This window comes from Falco biarmicus, chromosome 11 (genome assembly GCF_023638135.1).
Source record: "Falco biarmicus isolate bFalBia1 chromosome 11, bFalBia1.pri, whole genome shotgun sequence".
Lineage (NCBI taxonomy): Eukaryota > Metazoa > Chordata > Aves > Falconiformes > Falconidae > Falco > Falco biarmicus.
This window is the reverse complement of record NC_079298.1, coordinates 7,746,243-7,770,562: the sequence shown is the minus strand read 5'-3', so window position 1 is coordinate 7,770,562 and position 24,320 is coordinate 7,746,243. Positions and strand designations below refer to the sequence as shown.

General features: G+C 40.7%; 1 protein-coding gene across 8 annotated transcripts in view; it reads right to left on the bottom strand.

Annotated features, from left to right (window-relative positions):
• Positions 1–24,320, bottom strand: part of DAB1 (DAB adaptor protein 1) — a 168,033-nt gene that overhangs the window by 19,631 nt on the left and 124,082 nt on the right. For 3 of the 8 annotated variants that reach the window (XM_056356026.1, XM_056356025.1, XM_056356022.1), the window contains 4 exons: positions 22,194–22,325; positions 21,440–21,559; positions 14,960–15,019; positions 2,003–2,059 (listed from right to left, as the gene is read on the bottom strand). In XM_056356026.1, the coding sequence (XP_056212001.1) occupies positions 2,003–2,059; positions 14,960–15,019; positions 21,440–21,559; positions 22,194–22,325 (369 nt within the window). Of the gene's footprint in view, positions 1–2,002; positions 2,060–14,959; positions 15,020–19,399; positions 19,466–20,803; positions 20,843–21,439; positions 21,560–22,193; positions 22,326–24,320 lie in introns of all 8 variants that reach the window. The other 5 variants (XM_056356028.1, XM_056356027.1, XM_056356020.1 and 2 more) reach the window with 4 other exon arrangements.

The following is a 24,320-nucleotide window of genomic DNA, read 5'->3' as shown; positions in this document are numbered from 1 at the left end:
CTCGAGCACTACTCCTTCCATCACTACCTTTCCGCTGCTCTCCTTCCCTGCATCACATTCAACCGCACCCACACATGTGGGAAGCAACAATTCTCATGATGAATAAGATTTAGTGCAAATCTTCATTCAGTTCACTGAATCTCCTCCCCAGCTTAGGCACATAACCCTTGAAGCCTCCTTTGACATAGAGAGGTTTGAAATTCAGTTCAGTCTTGACCTGCAAAGGCAGCCGCTTGGTGCTTTGAACATTAACCACGCTGGCTGCTCAGTCTTGACAGCCTACCAAAGGAGCTAAGATTTTTTCCTGCCCTCAACTTTCTATTAGACGTGACCCTTTAAGAGATAAGACTATCACACCAAATAGAATAATTTCAAAGGTTTATACATTTTTGCAATCCAATCTCTATTCCCATACACAAAAGCAACACTACAGTCACTCAGACCTGGAACTTGTCTAGCAGCTTGCATGATTCTCAGCTTTATGTCTAACAATGTACCTAGGAATGAATTATTTCACAGTTCCTCACATCATGTATTATATTAAATATATCACATTGCTTTAGTGCTATGATAATACATTTTCTTCTTATCTGCTTATATATCTCTCTAAGTATCTGTGTGGCAATGGAAAAAGGAAGAAAGCAGAAAATCCATGTTTTCTTCAGGGTACACTGATTGTAGTGTCCATTAAAAAAATACTGCTAGTAGTACTTTCTGGGGAAAAAAAAAAAAAAGCAAGCCCTAAAGTCACTTCCACAGTGTGTGCAAACACACTAGGCAAGCATTGTTAAAATACCCAGAGAAGCTGGAATAATAACAGCAGCAGCAGTCATTTGGAAATCACTTCAAGCCTTCTGTAGGCACTACTGACTCAAGAGATGCCAGGTGACACCAAATCACTGAAAGAGCCACTTTCTTCTCACCTCTCCAAACTGCTTGTTCAGCACCACCCCTAGATCTGCCCTTCTCCTGCATCACCGATGAGCTTTTCACTGTTTTCTCCTCTCTGACTTGCTGAGAAATAGCTTGTGTCCTTTCGAGGAGGCCATGAGCAAAGGCTCTGCCAGTGCTTCCACCGTGGGTGAGGAAGCAGAACAGGCCGGAGGGGATGTGAAAGGGTTGGGCACACATGGGTACACAGACCAAGAGGAATTGTCTGTAAAGTTATAAATTTTTTGCTGAAAAAAATTTATAAATATTCATAAAAATACTGAAAATTGTTAGCGAGTGTGCATTTGAACTCAAGATTATATGGTGTGCACTTGAAAGTGGCAACTCAGATCTCTATGCCTTGATACCCCTGTAAAACAGGAATAATAACCCTTTTCAGAGTGCTTCAAGGTGGTGGGTCTTTGGAAACTCTTCACAGATAGAATTCTGTTAAAGCTCTTAGGGGAAACTGCAGATGGATTTCTAAACAGGCAGCTGGAGAGAGTGATAGGAAAGCACGCTTCACTATTTGTTGCAATAAATGCTCATCCACAATATTCCCCAAGAAAAAGGCATATATTTACAGGGGAATTACTTTTTATGGAATAACAACCTTGTATGCAGCAGTAGCTACAGAACTACAGCAGAGAATGAAGACAGAGATTTAGAGGGAACACAGCTTCCTCACTTTAACTAGAGACAGCTTTAAAGAGCAGTGCTTGGAGGTCAGATTGTAAAATCCAAATGGTTCAGGTCTGGATTCTTGATCTAGTTTTTCTCTACAACCCGATTCTCAGCCTGAATACATGAATGCATCTTCTCTGACATAGATGTAGTTTTATCCACTTGCAGCATATGAGATTCTGGACACCAAACAGTTATCTTTTATTTTTGTGATTTCACTGTCACTACAGAACTGATTTCACCCATTATGCTTTTTTAAATTATTCACATCTAATATTAGCTGCATTCCAGTGAAGTTAATCCCAAGCCGAACATTTTCTAATTGCACTATTCCTATAGATGATTTAATCTATATTTCCTCAAAACATTTTTAGTGTCACAACCTTACCTGAGTGACTGAAACAAGATTTTCATCAATGTCCAGCAATAAGTTTCCATTCTGCAGCTGTAAAGCATGATTTATGAAATGAAATGAATGATTTATGAAAATGACATGAATTTCTGAGCATGAAAATGATAACCTCCATAATTATTGACTTCAGTATTGAAATGAAAACCCTTTCCATCTTGCAGTGAGCACAGATATGAAATCACACAGTCAAAACAGTGAGTTTGAATGCTGCTGGGATGTGGGGCAAACATACGCTTTTATTTGTGCTAAACCTCATCTTCTGGTGTATAAGGCAATTCTACTGCTTGCATCATAACTATTTATTTTTCCAGATACTTATTTATTCAGCAATAAGCACACTCAGTGAGCTCTGATCCTGCTTAAAATAATGGAACTTTTCACTGGCTTGGTGAAAGAAAGGACTTAACATCCTAAGGGGAGAAAAAAACAACTGGACAACAAAAGCTCTAAAGGCAAGTATTTGCAGAAAAACACAGCTTCCTCTTAACTAGGAGAACTATAACATCAATGTAAATATATTTAATATGAACTATTTATTTCCACAGTGATTTTTAAAGTTACTTATGCAGGTCAAATCAAGTTATACTGAAATCCATGGTTTATGTGTGTGTAAATATATATGGGAGTATACTGCCCACACATGCATGCGTGTTTATATCCATCTACATATTTAACACAAATTATCATTCCAGTGTCCTCAGAATGCTAAATTTCAGATAACATTTATTGTGGCATTGGAGACTTCTTTTCTCAAGAAACAAACACACTAGCAAGTTATCAAAAATCAAATCTTAGGTGACTGAGAAGCTTCATACAAGTTACCAGGCAGTAAACCCATTCCATCTTAAAACAGTTTTAAAACCTCAGAAACAGCCTAGAACACTCCCCCTTCCCCCTTCATCTCATCACAGACATGAAGAAGAAGAAGAAAAAAAAAAGACTGGTAAAAGCCAAAGAGCTAAAGGAAGAAGATGCTATCATGCACAACCAGGGAAGGACCCAGTCTTGCACCTTCTTGGAGCTGACAGCGTGTTCCCCCAGCCTCAGGTACGGAAAGTATGAAAAAAGCTGCATCTGTTTTATTCAAAGAACACTACAGACCTTGAAAATATTCTTAAAATGAAACCCGAAGGGTTTACACCTTCAGGAGGGACCAGTTTTGGCCAGTAGTTAATAATTTTTTTGTTCTGACAGCCCCCCCTGTTTAACCCCCAATCTTCCAGCATCCAGGGATACAGCTCCTGGCACTGGGAGGTGGATCCTGCCCCCAGGCACCGCGATCGCTCTGTGAAACCAGCTGAGAAATAACCATGTCTCAGCACCGGGGAAACATGTGCGCAGCGTTCAACAGACCATTAGAATTCCCACCTGTGCTACAGTGGGACCTCGCAGAGAACATTTGCCCAGCATGTCACGGCCCAGCCCCAAGTGCCCAATTATTGTGTAGCACTGGAGCTGCATCTTCCATTAACTCCTGCTCTGCAGCACACGCTGGTGAGGAGACACCTCCTAAGGGTGAAACATCCCTGTCTACTACAGCACGGAACAGCCTGCAACGGGCTGCCATGCAGCTACCGAGAGCAAAATTTGGCCCTTCGAGCCTTCTGCCAGGGCAGCTTTTTGATACAAAGGGCTTAACCTTCGCAGTTAAAGCCAACCATCCTCTTCCTCCTTCCCTGGCGCACGCCAGAAAACAACCATAAGCCTGGGAAGATGCTCCAGGCCTTGATCTTTCTGTAGGATTGCTGTCTCTGGATTTCTCCATGGAGTGATGTAAAAGCTTGCTTTAATTATTCAAAAATGCATCTCCTTGAATACAAAAACACTCCTACAGCTTAGTCAACCAGGAATGCACCAGTCACTTGTGACCAGCCACGCAGACCGAGGCGGAGGAAAGAGTATTAATCCTTGTATCACAGCGACATTAAACCTGTAATGAAAGCTCCATCTTTCTGTATAGGCATGTGAGACATATTGTAAATCTTTTAAACATGAAATATGTAAATCTGGCTTCTTAAAGCAGCAGCAAGCTTTTTAAACCACTCCAGCCACTAACAAAATTCCTCGTGACACTTTTCACTATTCACTAAAGAAAAACACTATCCAGGAGCTGGAGAAAAACCAAGAGTACAGAAGCATTGACAAGAGAGAAGTAAACTGCATCTTTCATAACCAAAAACATTCCATCTCCACTACAGTATTCCCTCTGATCGCCAAGAACTCTGAAAAACGTCTTTTCTAAGGCAATGCAAAAGTTCAGATTTTAAAAGGGAAGCCTAAAGCAGGCCTCTTGCACTCACAGGAGTGTGAAGCGCCTTACTTTTTTCACTCCTATATACAGAACCATACAGAACATTCAACTTCTGCTGCTCGGTCTGCTTTTACCCATGGCAAGGGATCTGCACTGACTCAGGGCATGAGAAATCCTGCTGAATATTGCTATACTTGTGGAAACAAGGTCACAAAAGTAGTGCCTCACAAAATATGATTCTGAAATCTCAGAGAACGAAGTAAAGATGGTGCTCCAAAAGCATGAAAAAAATACACAGTAATTAACTTGTACTCTGATACGGAGCTCAGCAAGTAAAAAAAGAGTATGAAGGATACTAAATATAGCAAATAACCAGCAATTAGTAATTAACCTTTGAGCTGGGTATTAGCTATTCAAATCTTTTAAGACAGCAGAGGGATTTAAACGTGATTTCCTGCAATCAGGGTAAGTGCCGTACCACTCGGCCCAGCAGACAAAGGAGGGATCATCCAACCGTGCTGCCTCTCTGCATTTCCAATTTCCTTTTTCTAACGTGTATTTTACGCTGGAAGTCTAATGACAAGTCAAACAGTTAGTCAAACTAAATATTTTTGTTCTTATTTTAGCTGAAAATGTAAATATTTTGGCTATGTCAAATATTTTTTCTGATGCTTTGAATCATTATTTTAATTAAGCAAAGCTCCACTTATTTCTACAACCTTACACAACTAGAGTTGATATTACTGTGAGCTCCATGAGCTGAAAGCAGCTTGCTAATTAACTACAATTCATTCTAAAAAACAATTAGAACTACAACGAAGGAGCACGTCAGAATCATGACTAAACCCATCATCAGTCAAACCACGTCTAGTAGGTTGAAACACACCGAAAACATCCAACAGACATATTGTTTTCCTGTAGAACTACTGTTGGATTAATGAAGTAGCATGATAACAAAGAATTGCTCAATTATTTCCTAATTAAATAGAATACACTGAAGAATACGTGCGTGAAGAAAAAACCGTCAATGCCTTTGTAATCTTCAGCCTCCTGCAGATCTTAAAGATCCTCAAATGCTGGAACCTCTCCCAGTTACAGAGGTCACGACGTTACCACTGACCCAGATCTAGGCAGGTATAGCTGAGCACAACCTTCCTGTTGTAAGGCTCCTGTGAACAGTTAGGGTGACTCCTGGCCGGTACAGGTCACATCAGCAACATGGGCTGCCATAAAACTATGCTGATGGATTTTTATCCAAGATAAGTGCATTTGGGCATCTGTCACCAACGCAGGGTTCAAATCCAGCGCTCAGAATCCTGTGGGACACGGGAATCCTCCTATTTAAAGTTCCTCTTTTCAGTTTCACAAGGTAAGTCTTACTTGCCAGGAGCACTCTTCTTCAGGTAATTCTTCTCCTCTGTATTTTTATTTAAAGTAATAAACCCAAGTACTGACTTTGGTGTGAGGTACCCAACTACAGGGTAGCCTTGAGCTTCATCACATTCACCAACTGTCCAGTTTCATTCGCTTGTTCACTGGGAAGCGCTGGATGTGCTGGTTAAAAACGCTGTTAGTCAACCCTGCGCAGCTAAAGAGGTGGGATGGTTAAGGATAATTGACATAATAGATTATTGAGGAGTGTTTGAGTGAATTGCTTCACTGTTGCTCAATAGCATCCTTTAAATTAAGGATCTCTTCATCTGATCAAAACATACACTTACTCATTTGTTTATTTTGTCTTCATTTGAAGGGAACTTAATTCTGAATTCCCTGTGTACTTTAGGCATTTACTCTTATAGGAAATGGTATTTAAAATAATTCAATTACCACTTTTCTCTGACAGACTAATAAATCAAGAGTCAAGAGAGTAGCTCCAGCTTAGAGCCAGGCCCACGCTGCTCCCAGGCAACACAACATCCAAGATAACTAAAACCTGCCAGAGCACAGAGGATGTTGGTTCAAAGGTCCCAGCCACATGGTCACCTCCTCCACATCTCCTCCATACCCCACGCGGTGGGTTCAGTGAGCACAGTGTACACCATGGCATACGCCGGTCACATCACATGTATTTAAAAGAAATGCTGCAAGTCCAGAAATACCACCGTGCTGTTGAACGAAACACTAAGGCTTTCAAAATATTAACAGAAGCTACAAAAGCTGTTGTAATTTACATTTACTATGGACCAACAGGCCCTGACATCTGTCTTCTAGAAACGTAAGCCTGGCTTTAGATTTAGGTATCATTACAAATATGTGCAATTTATTACACGTGGCTGATGCGATGCAAAGATATCAAAATGAAACATATTTCTCCATTCAACAGAAAACTGGAAACAAAAGAGAAGAGCAAAACATTTTAGCCGATAGTGGCAAAAGCCAGCTGGCACCAAATTTCACGTCAGCATGAGGAAGGGTGCCTGAGCAGGAAAATCGGGGACCAGCGACAAGCTGCTGGCTGGCTCAGCGTCAGGGTCAGCCCCAGCCAGGTTTCCATTTGCAGCTATTGCCGGACACACTGACTGGCATCGGTGGCATTTCTGGCCTAAAGATCTATTCCTGAAAGTAATGCACCTTTTGTTCCCAGTGTGTAGCTCCACCCGTTCTCCCTGGGGAAAACGAGAATGAGGACAGTGGCACAGGACACACAAACAGCTCAGATGGAGAAAGACGAACTTGTTTAATGTCAGGGGGCTATGGCACTGCCTGGGTGGCACAGCGCAGCCAGCCATGGCGCACGCAATGGCTTTCTGTAACTGCAGACTGGAGGGACAAGTGATGATGAGAATCCCAACTTCCACTTCTAGATGATGATGAGAATCCAAACTTCCACAAAATTCCACTTCCAGAATGTAATGACCGAGACAGCTTTGGAGGCTTGCAGGGAACAAACTTAACGATGGAAGGGAATTAGAAATAACCCCAAATTTACTATTTTGCAATACTTGCAAGGGACAGTTATACAGGTCTATCTAATGCTTTTCAAAATGAAGGGTGACTGGAGCTATAACCAAGCTTGAGAAACAAGGTATTTATATCTTCATTACTGAATACTGCATCATCATGGAATTTTCCAAACGTTGAAATCTCCTGAGTTTCAGCAGGTAAAAAAGCCAAGACCTGTGTACTTCTGTACTTAATAATGTAGGATAGCACTGAACTAATCTGCAAAAATTACAACCGCTTCTCTCCAGACTGATGCAAAATGCATACAGCACTTTCCCCAGAACTGTATTCCCTTTAATTTGGAAATAAGCACCCAATTGTGCAACTGATACAATTTAATGCATACAGTGATAAAGACCAGGTAAAGCTACAGTCTTCAGTACTTAGAAAGCAGACTGTGTGTACATAAATGTTTTAGCAAATTACTACGAATTGCAGGGCTCTGAGCAAATCAAAATGTAGTGAAACAATACAACCTGCAATTGTCAACTTAATGTATCAGCAGCCATCAGATAAAATCTGCATCTGTCATACTGCATAAAGGATGAAAATTCACTATAGGTAACCGAACTTTACCCCCCGATCAATGAGCTAGACCTACAGTTCAGCTACACTCTCTTTTCTCCACTTTGGAGAATATCACAAGGGATAGAATATTATCCCAGAAAATATATAGGAATCCGGGTAAGTTTAGGAACGTAAATACACATGAAGCCACTAGACACATGAGCTAACAGGCTGCATAACTGTAAGGGGCCACAGAAATGTTTATCATTTATTTGTATTGCCTGAGTTTTGTATTAAAAGTACAAATCTAAACTGCCATAGCAACACCCACATCACCTATATCCAACAAGATAACCAAGCCACCAGGGCAAAACCCGCAGCTTTTGTCTGCTTCCTTGTTTCTTGCTGTTTGTACAGCACAAACAGAGAGAGAATGATGAAAATCTGATGGAGGGCAGTTGCTGCTGGATTACAGCTTTCCCACTCTATGGGACTATGTCCCAACATCCTGAAGGATTGCACTAGGAAGTAAAGTAAGTTCAATGCATTGATAGCATGTAATCATTCCGCTGGCAGTGCAGGGTTTAGGATCACATTCAGGGCATGGATTACAAATGCAGGAATGGAAAGCCTGCTAACAGGACAACTACGGATTAAAAAGAACTCAAGATGTGGCCCACAGTATCAGTATGGCATAGGAGAACGATTAAGTCAGGACATTTTATTCTCATCTGTGAAACAGTATTCCTACACTATTAAAACCTGCTATGTGATATGCTAGATATAAAATTATGGATGGACTGAAACCAGAAGTTTGCATGGGAATATTTTCAATGTGCAGAAACCATCCAGTTTAAGATTAATAATCTTAAAAAGTCTATACATTAACAATGGATTAATTCTAACTCTGGAGAGCTAGATTTGTTGGAAATCAGGCTGTGAATTAGGTTAACAGTTTTTTTGAATGTTCTTGCTCTACCTGGCACTGCAAGAACAGTTTTTCAAGATTGAGGTGAAACTACTCTAACTTTGAGCTCAGCTACTAAGACCTACATAAACCATGTATGTACCACACATGAACAAACTTCACTTTACGTTACAGATGCTATAATCTGGGAAGACTTGGGACAGGGAACCTGTTTTCTGCTTCCTGTGCCATTAAGTTTCTTCTTAAGGAGTAAGCCACAAAATATCCCCAGAAAGAACAGCTTAAAAAGAAAAGGACGAATTTTACAAAGTCAAACAAAAGAATACAAAGGCAGATTTAGTTATTACTGCGCTTGATCAGAAAACTAGCATCCCACTAGGTACAGCAGCCACATGCTGATGGCTGTGATCTCTGTGAAACATGCCTGACGGTGGCTAGTTCCTCTCCTTGGAAAAGATACACAGGGATTTGAGCAAAGTCTCAGATCTCTCCCCTCAGCTGAAGCTGAAGGAGCCTGCTGGTGAAAAGTCAGGTGTTTAAGTGGGTTTTTTTTCTGTGGATCCACTCCAAACTATCAGCTGCATAGTTGTTTATGCCATGCTGAGTGAGGGGAAAAGGCTTTTATTCAGAGTTTTTACTTGCATTTCACACAGGTATAAACAGAAGCAAAAAGTATAAAACGGCAGATGAGGCTCATGGATCTTGCTAAAAGGAAGGACAAACCATCCTGACAAATCTCAGTGACCTTCTAAAATGTAGAAGTAATGAAATCATAATTAATGACAGGCCTTGATTGGTAACATACATACCTAACACAAAGTCCAAACAAAACAGATGTGTCAGCTACCTGCCCGATGTATCAAACCTGCCCCACAGCATCGAGGGATCTGCCTCTCCTGCATCAGCCAGACCCAACTGGATGCAGGACCCTACTGTGATGTCAACAGCTCCCCTCTAACCACAAAGGAAGGACAAAAACCTGCCACAGATACAAGTATCTTAAGACACGACAGCACAAGGTGAGCATCATCCCTGAAGATCAGCTAGCAACATCTGGCACGACTGCCCAGAGGATAACACGAGCAGGTGATGCAGGTCGCAAAGGGGATGGTACCCGCACAGCAGATGGAAACGAACGGCTGACGCATGGAGAGGCTGCTGTAAGGGCCTCCTGCTACAGCACAAGTCTCGTTGTTGGAGACAAGTATGTGACAACAACATCTCACCTTCAGGGCTCAGATGTTACCTTTGGCATGGTGCTAAATGTTTCCATTATAAGCCAGCAGCAGTATCACAGTTAATAGCGGTATTAAATCAAACGGCATGCTGAGAGGAGCAGCACGCAGGGCAGAGGTCTTTCCAGCCCTGCAGAACATCTCCCCAGAACAGTTAGTGCAAGGTCTACACGACAGACACGATGTATATCCACTCCTGTCTAAAAAATAGCAAAGCTCCACCACAACACTGAAGAAACTCATGCCGCAAGACATCATCATAACAAAGTAATACATTTTCAAACTTTGCAACAGGTAGCTGTGCCTGTTAAAAATGACCACGTCATACCACAGCGTTACACCTCCTACATGGGGTTTAACTGAGTGTAACTAAGTCAGGGCATTTGAACACAGGTGTCTTTTTTAGCAAATGTACATAAAAATGGCCAGCTTCGCCAGCACAGGTGGCCAGAGACTGGATCTGTGTGCTCGCTCTCTTGTTGTGTTTGAAAATTTGATCCCGAAAGCCTGGTTGTGGAGGCTGAAGCCAATGTCATCCATCTGCAAGTTGTTTCTGTCATGCCAATGATGCAAACTCGGGGAAAAGCCAGTCTCTTCTCTAGACCAAGCATCACAGAAAGCATTCACCTGGAGCGGATGGTGAGAGCTATCTGAAAAGCTGCCCTAATTGCTTTGTTGCCAGACATTTTGGTATGCCCTTTCTCCAGGGACTGACGTTCCGTGTGAGCTGGTGGAGCCCAGCACTGTCCGTGCCTTCCAGATGACTGCAGGCACGCTTCCTCTGACACAAGACCTGAACAAATCAGGCCTGCAAATGGCACTGTAATCCCAGCCAGAAATCAAACCGAGCTTTCCCAAACGCAGCTTCCTAGTCCGGACAGAAGGATCAGGCAGCTCTTACGGCTCCCAGACCTGCGTGGGCTCAGGTCCAGCCCAGCTTCCCCCGTGCCCTGCCCCGAAGGCAGCCAAATGACTCTCCATTCCACCCTGGTTTACCATTTTCCATGTAGCTGGTACTAGCCAAACGGCTGCCCGCATTGTAAGGTGTCAGCTATAATGTCTTGAATCTTTATACAGCAGTAAGATGAGTTGTTTGAAAGCCTTCATAAAATTGTAAGCAGATAGTTTAGACATTTTGATGAGAAGCGAAGGTTTTGTTGTGACATGACTGACAGTCTCCGTGAAGGGTATTTACAGTCTGACTCTTACTACAAAAAACACTGTGACAGGTAGAAGTTGAGGGGGATGTGTAATGGGGAGACGACAGGAAATTATGACAGAACGGGCTCATGAAACATTTCACTTTTTTAGAACAGTTAATTTCACAAACAGAACTACAATTCCCAAGTGAAGCGTGTACCACTTAACACAAGCCTTTTGGGGTAAGCCTGCTTTCTTTGTCTGCTCTGATGTCTCCTCTCAGTGAATGGGGAATGGGAGAATTGGTCTTAGGCAGGAGCACAGAGAAAACAGGGATGAATACAAGAAGTGTGAGTTGACACAGAGGAAGGGAGAGATACTGGGAGGAAACTGGATACCACAAAAAGTGTGTGTTTGGAGCTGTGCTGCACACCTGGCAGAGGAAATCTACAGGAGAGCAGGATTTGCTGGGAAGGGGTGCAGCAAGAAGATGGGGAAATACAAGAATTATATTGAGTAAGCAATCTTTTCGTTCCAATGTCAGAGAAGTGACTTGGCAACCAGCCACCACTTGTAATTGAGTTCAGTGGGTATGTTCAAATTCCGAGATCTGAGACTCATTCCTTCCGCCTCATTTGCACCGTATTTACATTACTTGATATCAGAGATCATGTGGAGTCACACTATAAAGTACTTCGACACCTTCTGACAAACGGCCTCACAGACCGGCACAGTACTGTGTGAGTACGCGGGCCACCCCGATGCGCGTGCAATGCTGAATACTCCTCAAGGCATGACCGGGCAGGTGCTTCGTCCCTCCAGCCGCAGTGCGATCCCGTACACAAACAGAAGGATTTGCCCAAATGGCTCTGGTTGCTTAGGAAGCTATACCTTATTGAAAACCAGTATGAATTACCCTTTCCAGTTTCAAAGCTGCCTTTGAAAAAGGAATTCTGGCTTTTAGTTTTTACGTTGTGGCAGATCCGTAAGGGCTGCCCGCCTAAGCCGAACTATTTAGAAGTTATCATACCTGCAAGTCATTTAAAATTCCTCTGCAGCGACAAAAGAAGGATGCCCAGACATACATTTATTTCCACCTGAGAAGGACACCTCATGCAGACAGGAGGAATTTCCCCATGAAGCAGCTATTTTTCTCCACTGGCGACAGAGAGTCAAGGGTGGAGGCCACCCTAGATGACTGCTTCGGTATCCCTCACTTTTATGTGCAGGGACTGGAAGTAACTTGCCCAGGAAGGCACCAGAGGAAAACAATCCCAAGACGGAAAATCGATCTCTGTCCAGGGAACGTGGGCAATTCAGTTTGAACTCAAGCAAAACTTGCTGCATTTTTATTAAGTGGTGTATTTATTGTCAGGAGAGAGAATTCATGGTGCCTGAAACCCATTATGAGCTACAAAAAGTTTTTCACTTTATTCATCCATTATGAAATTACTGAAAGCAAGACCTCCTAATAAAGAATGTGTCCTTACGTGTTTAAACCAGGTAGATGAGCTAGATTATTTGCTCTCAGATTGAATTTTAGAGGTTTATATAATAATGACAGCTATAAATTGAAAAAAAAAATTATGGCAAGTGTCTCAATGACAGAGTCTCACATGTGGAAGGGTGAGCAATAAATCAGATGGGCAGTGGAATATTAAATTGCTAATTTTAAGAGCTATTGCTACTTTTTTTTTTCTTTTAATACATACTAATATAAAAAGGTGAAACAAAATCTCAGCTACCTATTTCTTCCCCTTCTCTTTCTTCTCTTTTTATTCATAAATTAAAGTATATAACTTGTTCGGAGAAAAAAGTCTAATCACTTTAAATTTAACCATGAAATACCATAAAAAAGATTTAGGCCTGCAACCAGCTTCATGGAGATGACAGTTTAAATATATTTGATGATTACAGAGTAGATTCCATATGCCCTACATCTCACAGTCATGCTCTTTACCAGGACAGTCTAATACCAAAGTGTCTGCAGACGTGATTGCAAGTGTACTGTACACCCAGTCATACTGCAACAACCTAAATTACAGACTATACCCAGAGTAAATCTGAAACATTGCCGAAGGAATAATAAAAAAGTCGCAGGAAATGTACAGCGGAAAAATTGTAACACTGAACCATATGAGAAACGAGTGAAAAATCGACAGCTATTCTGTGCCCGCAAATACCTTAATTAGTTATGCAACATGAGTTATTTTACTAGATTTTCCCAGGCAACACGATGATGCCTCCCTCCTCCCAGTGGCTTATCATGAAATATTTATGGCAAGTCTTGTTTGTTTGTGCAAACCACAGAAGTATCGCAATTCAGGTCCCCATCCAGCCCATCCCCAGCATTTATCTTTTTTATTCGACACCTTGGTCTCTGTGCTCAGCCCCAGCTGTGCAAGTTACTACATCCTCATGTGAAAGGAGCCTCTCTCTTGAATACAAGCATTTTCCCCACAATTACAGCAGGCTGAAATTCCCCACCTTATCCTTTGTTTTTCTCCGTTCTCACACAACTCCTCAGAAATACTAATTTTCTGCAAAACCCATTTAATTGAACAATTTCTCGAGGTTATTTATAGCACACATTTACATCAAACAGTATAACCCACCCTTCAGCAAATGCATGTCTTGCTGCTATGGCATCTGTCACTCCACTTCTTTTCTCAACCACTTGTTACTATTCCTTATGCATTCTGGGGAAAAATATTTCACCGCTTCAAAACGCCAATACACAGAAAGGGAATGGCGCCACTTGGACACAACAGCATACCACCCCTAGTTTTTAATAGTCTACTATTAAAATAGTAGTCCATGCAAGCCACAGGACGGACAGAATTGAGTTGACAGTGTATACTGACCCTTAGCCTCTTGTATGCTTAGAGCACTACAGAAATAATACATAGCAATATTGCGAAGAAATCTTGTGCTGATTACAGCCCACAAAAACTAGAAAGCAATGCAATACATAGAGAAAAAAAAAAAATTGCCAGTCAGGAATTTGTTGAGTGAGGTCTTGTTGCACACAATCCTGATGTAGCTCCTTTCAGAGTTTCCCTCTGCTGGTTAAAGTAATGGCAACTGCACATATCTCTGCCCTGCAACTCTACAGATCTTCCTAAGCCACCACAGAAGTCAGTTTTATTGGAAAAATAATTGCTTTTCTATGGTGTACGTTAGGTTGGGGTTTGATGTAACTTTTTGGTTTGGTTTGGTTTTTGTTTTTTTTCTTTTTCTGAATAACAGAAAAGTAATCCTAATGGAAATTCCCATTTTTCGGTAACGTTTCCTTTGAAGCTCCTTATGAAATCTTTACCTATCAGCACACTGTATTCGCCAGGAAGTCTTCCAAGAGGTACAGACATTATAGCTGCAGAAAATCACCACAGAGGTCACAGACAATGTTCTGACATACCTATTCCTAATGCTACTTCTCTCAACCTCCACTCTATGCAGACCTTGCCTCCCCTGCTGTCCTACAAAGCAAGCTGTGAGGAGCACAGTATGTAAAGTATGGCTCTGACAGAGCACACGGGGGCAAAGAGGCAGCCCACGCTCGCTCAGAGTGGTAAGCCCTGCACAGCGTTGGGTAATAGAGCAACCCCTTGTCATCCAGGCAGCAACAATTCATGCATTAACATGCAGAAGGCTCACTGTTGACTCTTAACCACAGCTAACACATTTATAAATGGTGACTTGCATAAGAATGAGTCAGAAAAGACAGAAAAGAGATTTAAGTAATGAATGAGATGGATATAAGTGACATTACAGTCCTGGTTACTCTGCACAACCCCGATCAACCCACAACATGTCAATGATAAAATTCACATCACGAGGAACAGACCAAATCTTACATACAACAATGAAAGTCACAGGAGCTAAGAAACACACCGTCTTTACTGTGTATAAATAGGGAAGATACTTACACTTACAGGTTGACTTTTTGGCACATCATAAACACCTTCTTTCTTTTGGCTGGTAGGAACCTGCAACAGCAAATTAGAACAAAGGTCAGTACCCAAGTGGGTTTGATGAAAAATAGAAATCAGCAACTGATATTTATGTACACAATAGTCATTTAATACTAATGAAGTCAAGGATGGTTCCCTTTTGATCCAAGCAGTATCATTAGCAGAGAAAATATTGAAGAAAAAAACCCCAGATATCTAAATTTTTTAACTCCTAAAGCCCAGTAGTGTTCAGAAACAAGATTCGCATTCTCAGTTAATTTCAGTTGCATTATGGTCAGGTGCACTCGGATCTCCTTCCTACTCCAGTGGTTGTTTTCTTCATTTTAACTGGGGTTTAGAAGACACATATGGAAGTCATGATCAGGTCAGCATGTCATATTCCTCCACAGCAGAGATCCAGAGCAGAGCTACCCATTTTAAGGGAAAGAGATGTTTGGCCTATGGCATTAGATTTTTTCCTTCCAATTCATTTAATAATCCAAGCCAAGTAAAATCATAACATGTACCCTTGCAGTGACAGGGCCCTGCGGCTGCTCTAAGCAATGTTTGGTTACAATGCTGCTGTTTCACTAAGGAATTACCAGCCTGTCAGTCTGACATGGCCAGGGAGCTGAAGTCAACAGTCTCGTGTGGACAGGGGACGATGCACTTAAAAAACTTTGGGCGAGTCTTTAGTTGAGTCATGATTTGCACCTTGGGCATTCATAACCTGTTCATGTAAATTCAGTTGCTTTCTAATACTGGGCGCTCTGCTTGCCTAAGGACTGCTGGTTTACATATTTCTAATTTGCGATTATATTTCTTTTCCTTCCTAGGAGTGCAGAACATTTATTGTAAATGGCACAACCAAAAAGAACTGTAAAAACATGCTCTAAAGTGGCATGAATGTTCTAAGTAAATCAGTGCTACTTTTCCACTGAACAAGGGCATTCAGCATAAGAAGGTTGCATTTCAGACATCAATGAAACCTCACAAGTCAACAGGAGAAATAATACTGCAGGTACGACAAACTGATCACCTTTTTGTTTTCTGAGGCAATGAATAGCTTAGAGTTCTGATACTAGAGTAGGACCGGTTTAGGGGAAGCCAAAGGAATGGTATTCATTCACTGAGATGTGCCGTAATTTCTTATTCTGGGTAATATATCAAAACCTGTCTCTACTGTTCAAATTCTCTTGTCCGTGTTTAAACATCAAAGTCTTTACGGGAAACCATGCGTCTTTAACTGGGTGCACATCGCAAAAGTTTGTTGAGAGCGTGAGTGCAGAACCCTCACAGAAACTGAAAAAGCTTGTGAAAAGATTTCTTCTACTCCTATCCCAAGGATGTCTTGCCTGCCTTGGTTTTCTCAAAGTACTGGCCACTTCCACTAAAGCCACCAATCACATTAGATATGTGAAACTGTTAACAGTGGAACAATTCAATTTCATGGATATAACAGTCTGTAAAGAGAGCGAGCTTTAAGTGACAGTGGTAAGAGCAGTAACCAAGAATGGCCTATTCAGTGAGTCACCGGAAAGCTTAGTGTTCATAAAAAGAGGACAGAAGTGGTAAGATATGCTATTTATAAACTATCATCCGGGTGCATTTTTCTGTTCTCTCTGGAAAGTTTCCCCTTCAGTCATTCTCTTCTTCCTTCCAGCTTCTCCCTGAAGTCATCCCAATTTGCCCACTCCTATCCACAGCTTATTGTGGAATGAGCATTTCCCTGCACTATCGATGCCCCCTTTTTTACTCCAGCTTATACTTACACTAGAAAAAAGCTCCTAACTTCTAACACCAAGACAGAGAAACTTTTCCAAAAGACATTTTCTCTCCCAACTTGATACTGCCTGTCTTCTTGTTGTCTTCACTTGCCGTCTATCATCATGCTTTCTTGCATTGCTACTTCGACTTGGAGTCTGCAAGGGATTTCTCCTGTTTTTCCTTTGATTAGCGGTATCAGCAAAGAGGTACCCGCACTACTGCTGCTGACAACTCTGTGACAGGCTGGGAACCGCTCTGATGTACTTGCATCTTACCAGCAATTCAAGCACTGCAACCCAGAACCCCCCATCTCAGACTGTCAGCTCCTCACCGAGAAGAACTTGCTGCTCTGTGGAGACCAAGTGCTGCTACACACGCAGTGCAAAACCACCTAACAAAATCCCATCCCCGCCTCACTGGAACAACAGGCAGAAAAAGAGATGCTATTAAAAAATCTGACACTAGATGAGAGGTACGTGCTCAGTGATCGAGCCCTTGCCTAACTTACACATTACAGCAACTTACACGGACAGACGACATTAAGAGAGCAGACAGACACAGACAGTCTTTGGGGTAATGCATCAAAGAAAGGTGACAGACCGAGAAAGAATCCTTGAAAAGAAAATGGTGACCTCTACTATGTTGAAAAGAAATAGAAATTGTCATTTTTGGCACATATCCTCCCTCTCCAGTTAACTACTGGGTAGGAACCTTCCCTACAAAGGCAGAAGTGAATTCTTTGCATACCAGCTCTTGGCTGAGAAACCAGAGCAGCACCAGAAGAAAGATTTAGCGAGGGTGAAGCGAGGATGCATGAGGTTATTGAGCAGATGCATGTTTACCAAAGCCTAGTATGGGGAAGGCTTTGTAGTAACAATTAGAAGCTGGGAGTAATTTGCATCAAACTCAAAAATAAAAGCAACCACCAAACAAAAAGCAAAAACCAGCCCAAATTAAGAAAAAAAGAAAAAAAAAAAAAAGAGGGCCTTTTCTAACTTCATTTTTAATAGTAGCCTAGATGGTTCTGAGTTCATCAAGATCTTGTAAGAGAAACAATTTTGCCGGTGATCTGCATGTAAGATCCCAGTGGGAATCCAGATTTATAGCAGGCCAAGAGCTCATGAAGTCCATGGGAAGTAGGAAGCTCACAGCTCTGGGCAATTCTGCAGCAGCAATATTTCAGCATCTGCCAATTACAACAGGTAACAGAAGAAGACTCCTAGCTCCCTAATCTCAGCATTTGCTGTATTCAAGTTATTGCCTGTAGTAAATACAGAGAAGGGCAATGCTAGAGTGCATATACCGAGAGTACAGTATATTCATCACAGGTATTTTCTATGCACCACCGTGGGAGGAAGCACTTCATCACACCCAGATACTGTCAAATGAAGCCTTGAGCAACTCTCTGGTGACCTACAGGACAGTAAAGCAGTACCTCAAGATGAGCCGAGACCTCACTATTTGCTTATCATCTTCTATTTCCATTTTAAGAAAAAGAAACTGTCCAAAAAGTCCTCTCCTGCTCTTTAGGCCATTCCTCAGAACACAGTTCCTACTTCTTCCCTACCCACCAAAGTTTGCTAAGATCTCTGAACACTGGGAGCCACGACGCCATTCTGCTTGCTGCCACCAGTACTTCTCTAAAATGTCATTAATAGCCCTGCAGTTCAACAACCAACCATAGAATTTTTTTCATCTAAATGGAGTCGTCATGGGATTTTTGTTTCTAGCATGGAACTGACAACTAGTGTTAGAAAATTTTCAGCCTTAGGCATACTGTCACCTCAAGAGCTTTGCATGTCTTGGTCTAGAGATGCAGGAAGATGCATATTCTAGTGTGCATGGCAGGGGTGCCAGGGAATCAACAGAGACAGGGTAAATTCATCTCATCTTAATGACCCTGTGACGGGGTCTATAAGACTGTTATTTTCTAATGTTTAACTTGCATTTCCTTTCCCAGTTAGCTTCTTTCTATTTTGGCTTACAGCTACTCTATCCTTTCGTTTTTGCCTCTAGTGTGTGATACAAAATGAATTACATTATATTTTAATAAACCCTGTACTGATCCCCTGAGGATAAACTGAATGACAAAAGATTATTTTATATTGCTTTCAATGCAATTTTTTGTCAGTGTGAAGAATGCAAGCTTGGGCTCTAACGTAACATATGCACTCTGAAAATATCTTCCCCAGTCTAGGGGATATCCATTGAGAGCTCTTAGGTTTCCCACAGTTATTTCCTGGGTTAGCCAGAAAGAAAAGCAGTACCATCAAAATGTCTTTCTAAGAACGGCTTGGATGGTCTGCCCTCCATGAGATTTTGGTATCTGTTTCTTAGAATAAGTATCAATAGTTTAAAAAAATTAACAGGAAAAAAAGAGAATCCAGTCTTTATCACCTTAAATGGTGTACTCAAAAGTTTAAGGCTCTATAAGTTGACGAAGTTAATAAACCTTGTGAAAGTTGAAATGGCAAATAACAGAGAAATCACACTGAGACCGGGCAGATTATTCACGCCATGCCACCCGAACGAAACGCCAGACATTTTTGTGATGAATGAAAACTAGTAAAAGTGAACTATATATGAAATGTGCTTTACTAAATGCTTGCGATCATTGCAATGAAAACACCGAGGTTAGCGATTTTATACCTGATAAATGTTTTCTTCCGTTTCAGGCTCACGGATTGGCTCGTGTCCAGCCTCAAACACAATGTACTATTACACCAGCCGCCAGAGAGGAAAAGTCAAAGATGAAACAGAAGGGAAAAAGGCGATTTGGAATTCCACGTAAAAACATAGGTAGGCATTAAAGAAACAAGTTCAAAGTACAGGCTGGCAGCAGGACAACCGGTCTGTCGGCAAGCGCAGAGTAAGGTTGGTTTGTATTTCATAAACCGGCAACGAACAGACCTAAATCTCCTCTAATGATCATTAGAGCAACTTCCTAATTCTTTCTCACTAGGGAGACCGCCTGTGGCCCAAGATTAATTTTCTGAAGTCAACGTGAATTTTGCCTCTTTTACATAATGGCAATTATTTCCACATGAATTTATTACCTATGAATAAAAAAGCTAAATCCAAACTGGGAGAACAGCCTGGTGCTCCGGCACCACGGGCCACATGGCAAAAGGCTGTCACAACACTTTTCATTTCCAGGTGCCTGCTTTATTGTGAAGAGCACAAAGTAAAACTCCTGACATTATAAAAGGTGAATAGTAATCTAGGGCATCCTAATTCTTATCATCTTTCTTGCTGCACCTTAGGCACTGTTCAATATTCACTAATAGTTGAATCAGTTTCTTTCAGTGTGCCTCCCACTGACATGCCTAAGTGGAAGAACACAAAATCTCCATGAAAAAAAAAACAACTAAACTATCATATATTTTGTTTCATCACAAAAACATAAGAATGAAATAACATTTTTTTCTTCTTCACGCTCAATAGGGTACTGGACATGAATATATTGACATAATTCTGATAATCATCTTGGCTCCCAGACATTTTGCTTGGATGAAACAAGACTCAGATTTCAGATCTATTATTAAATCATAGCCCAAATGTCAACAAAGGAGTGTGTTGTAATATCAATGCCACTGTGGTTGTTTTCCAAATATTCATCCTCTGAATTAAATTCTGGCCCCACAGAAGTAAAAAACAAAATGTCAATTGATTGCTATCAGAAGAAGATGTCACCTTCCTTATTCCCAAAGTAACTCCCTCTTCAGTTACAGTTTGTATTCAAAAATGATTACAAATCTCATTTGGAAACTTAAAATCTGGACTCACAACCCACATATTAGGAAATATTTACGACAAATTTAGTATTTCCATACTCCAATACAAATATTCTGTTCTATTCTACGCAGATATATTGTGCTATTACTTACAGCTTAATGTCTAAATATGCTACTTTCTGTAAAAATCTTACAAGTTTCTCAGAAGACCTAGCTCAGTAAATTTCCAAACCTCTTGTTAAAGGTTTTGGCTGTGTTTGAAGGCAACATATATCTAGCCATTTCTGAAACTCCAAGGCCATACAGCTTCAGAAATTACCTGGTATACAGGATCTTCTACATCTTCTTCCAAAATTGTCTACAGCAAAGTAAGAGGACAGGCAGTAAAAGCAAAGAACATAAACAGTAGAGATAAAAGAACTGTATTCAGAAATTAAAGGACAGCAAAGAAATAAGCAAAATGGGCAGGTAAGTATATAGTTTTCTTTCTTGAGTATACAGATAAAGTCACATTACTGTACAAAGCAGCTTTATTCAAGTTTCATCCACATTTAACAATCTGCACCTTATTTGATTTGGTTCAAATACACACATTCAGAAGTATACTGAATCTTCCCTAAAGTATTAGTCACTGTTAAAAACCTGACTTATGAGACGCTGACCTTCATTAAAGTTTTCCTTCTGAATTAGAAGAAACACTACGCAGGAAATGAACAGATCATTTCCAGTCGCTAAACATGTTCATCACACACCAGGTGATAGCTTTCATCACTCTTTAATCCTACTTCTGAGCTCACGATGGCTGTTAGGTTCACACTTGTCCATTTGAAGCTAGCACCATTCAAACCCTTTGCTGTTAAGAAATGCTGAGGATGCTCAGTGCCTCTCTGGAGCAACTCTGGGGGGTACTTCAAACCATACTGTTCTTGGCAGTAGGTTAAGCCTATGCGTGTACCTGGTATACCGCTTGTTCACACTGTTTGTCCTTTTGTGCCTTTTTTTCCATTTCTTCCCTTTGTTTCAGTTCGTAGATGAGCTGAAACAGGTCTCGCAAGTCCAGAATTACAGGTTCAGCCTATGGAAGCAAAAACAGGAAGGCAAGCTTCTATAGGGGAAAATATACACCTCTTATGGCATCCTGCTGATAGAGCAGTCACAGCACCTCCACAACAGGAGAGAACTTCATAGGGAATCAATTTGTACCTTAGCGTCCAGGTTCAGTTTAATTTCTGTCGAACTAATTATACTTAAAAATTAATTACAATTACAATGATGAATATAAAAGGCACATATATGAATGTAAAGACATATTTATTAGTGGTTTCTTATACAATGGAATTACAGTAGACTATGTGCAAAGTAGCTATTTGGGATCTATCAGTTTCTGTTTAAATGAGTATAGGTTTATAACCACACTTACCTGTATCCAGTCTAGTTTAGTCAGAAAGAAAAACAATAACTAATTGTAAAACTAATATATACAAATAACTAAAAACCAATACATAAGGAAAAGTTGGAAATATTGAAATACGTTCCCTTTTTCCCTAGCTGCTTTTGTTAATCTGCTGCTGAAGGACATCTAAGCAGACACTTGTGACGCGTCTAGCATAACCATGAACACCACAAGACTGGCCCCTTGAACAGCTTCTTACGAACACAGCTTTTCTGTTGAGTTACACTGTAGAAAATGACAGTGATTTGATACTTACTGCCTGGGCTGTTTTTATTGCCACAAATCTATGGTTTCCCTCCTTTCCACATACATATCCGAACGCTCGATGGTCTGTGATATCCTTTGCGATGTATGAAATTTCATGAACTGCATGGTGGTGCTGTAGTAGCTATTAAAAAAACAGAGTAAGAAATATCCATCACAATGTTCCATTAAAAAGCGGTACGATTTCTCTTTCATCAGTGTTTTGCCTGGATCTCAATACACCTGTGGAATTAAACAAGCAAATTTATCCTGGTATAAAAACCACTTAATAACTCAACTCTTTAAGCCTATTTTCTTTTTAAAACGTAGCCAAACTTGGCTTGCTTTAATAATTCAACTAAACGCTTCAGTTGAAGGTTTTTCTCAGTGTCTTTTGGTGAGATATAATTCAATAGAAAATATCACGTTACCTAGTTACTACCTACCCAGCACCCTAGGTTCAGAATCAGTATTTGTAGGTATGGAAAAGCAGCGGCAGCAGCCAGCTGCACACAGGGTGACTCTGAGGACAGACTGATCTGCAGGGGCTGCAGAGCCAGAGCTGATATAACCGATCTCTCCAAGAATTGGCACCAGACTTGCTTTATTTCTGCAACACTCAGCATCAGCCAGCAAATGGTATTTCACTTAAAGCAGTAAAAGAACTCCAAAAATTTCTTTCCTCAAAAAAATGAATGGAAATGTTAAGTATTCAACTTGAAATCAATGCTAAATGCAAAAGTTCACATTTTATTTAAAATCCCTCTTTAGTTAATTCTAATCATAAAAAGACCCAATTTTGTTTTAAATGTATGAGTAAAACTCTCTCCAGAGCCAGGACGTGAATCTGAGACTCCTATAAGCATGTCTTGCGAGTGCCAGAATCCTTCTCGATTCGGTCTAAGTAGTATTTTATTACCAAAGTAATACTTAAGCGTTTCTATTTAGGATAATGTCCTTGAAAACTTTATCTAAAACAATCAGTTAGTTTGAATTCCTACCTTCTGACCTGCTCTTATATCATCTAGGGATAATGCTATTTCTGAGAGCAGGCAAAGCCTCACAAAGAATTCTTTTGAGGTCCAGATTCCTGCTGGTTTTGAGAAAAGCACATTTTGAAAATCAGCATGGTATCCAGGCAATCTCTAAACAACCAGTTATTTTTAGAGTTTAAAAAAAGAAAACACAACACAACATTTTAAAATTCAAAATCGGGGAGGATGCGTGTGTGTAGAAGCAAAAAGGCTGAGAGCTCGCAAGTGACAAGTAATGAGACTTACGTAGAACACGTACTGAAATTTAAAAGGAGAGGCAGCATGCAAGAGACAGATGACTACATATAAACCAAAAGACTGGACACGGTTCATTTTCATTTTGCTGTAAACGGCTCCTAACTTCCCAAGATCAAGATTGCTTGCTTGTAGGGAAATGGAAGTGTTGACATTGACTTCAGGTTGAACGTGGCTAAACTGAAGGTGCACTTCAGACTCTCCTAACGTGTTAAGCGTTTAAAATTAATGATGGGAACTTCCTTAGATAATACAGAGATATTGATTTATTAGGTTTTTCAGAAAACCAAGTTGCATGCTATCTGTTACAATGAAATGAAATGTTCCCATCTCTCTATTCTGCATATGACAGGGAACGTTGTATGTGGCCCCTATTAAATCAAAGTTCTTTGACATTGCTTTATTGATTGCGAGCCAGTGTTTTGCACCGAAATTAAACTGTGATCAGATACCTTCCTCGTGGAATTAAATTTGAAGATCATTCTACCGTGGAAAAGTATCACCCACAATGTAAGAGAGCAGATGGAGGCACTCCAATTTATTTGGGAACCCTCATTAACCGTTTGAAAATCATTACATTTTTAATGCTTATGGTATTTTACATATTGTATCAATAGAAGTACAAGTTAAGTAAAGGTGACTGCAACATTATCCTTTCACATATTTTACTGTATGGAGTTTTTAGCGAGTTTTTCATTTGTTTGAGGCATCATGGGTTGGAACATACACATGGAATGCAATGTTGTACACACAGCTGTACTCAAATGTAGATACAACGATTCCTCCAAACCTGTGCTTTCACAGCCCTCCATTAATCTAATGTACCCTTTCTACATATTCCAATACTTTAT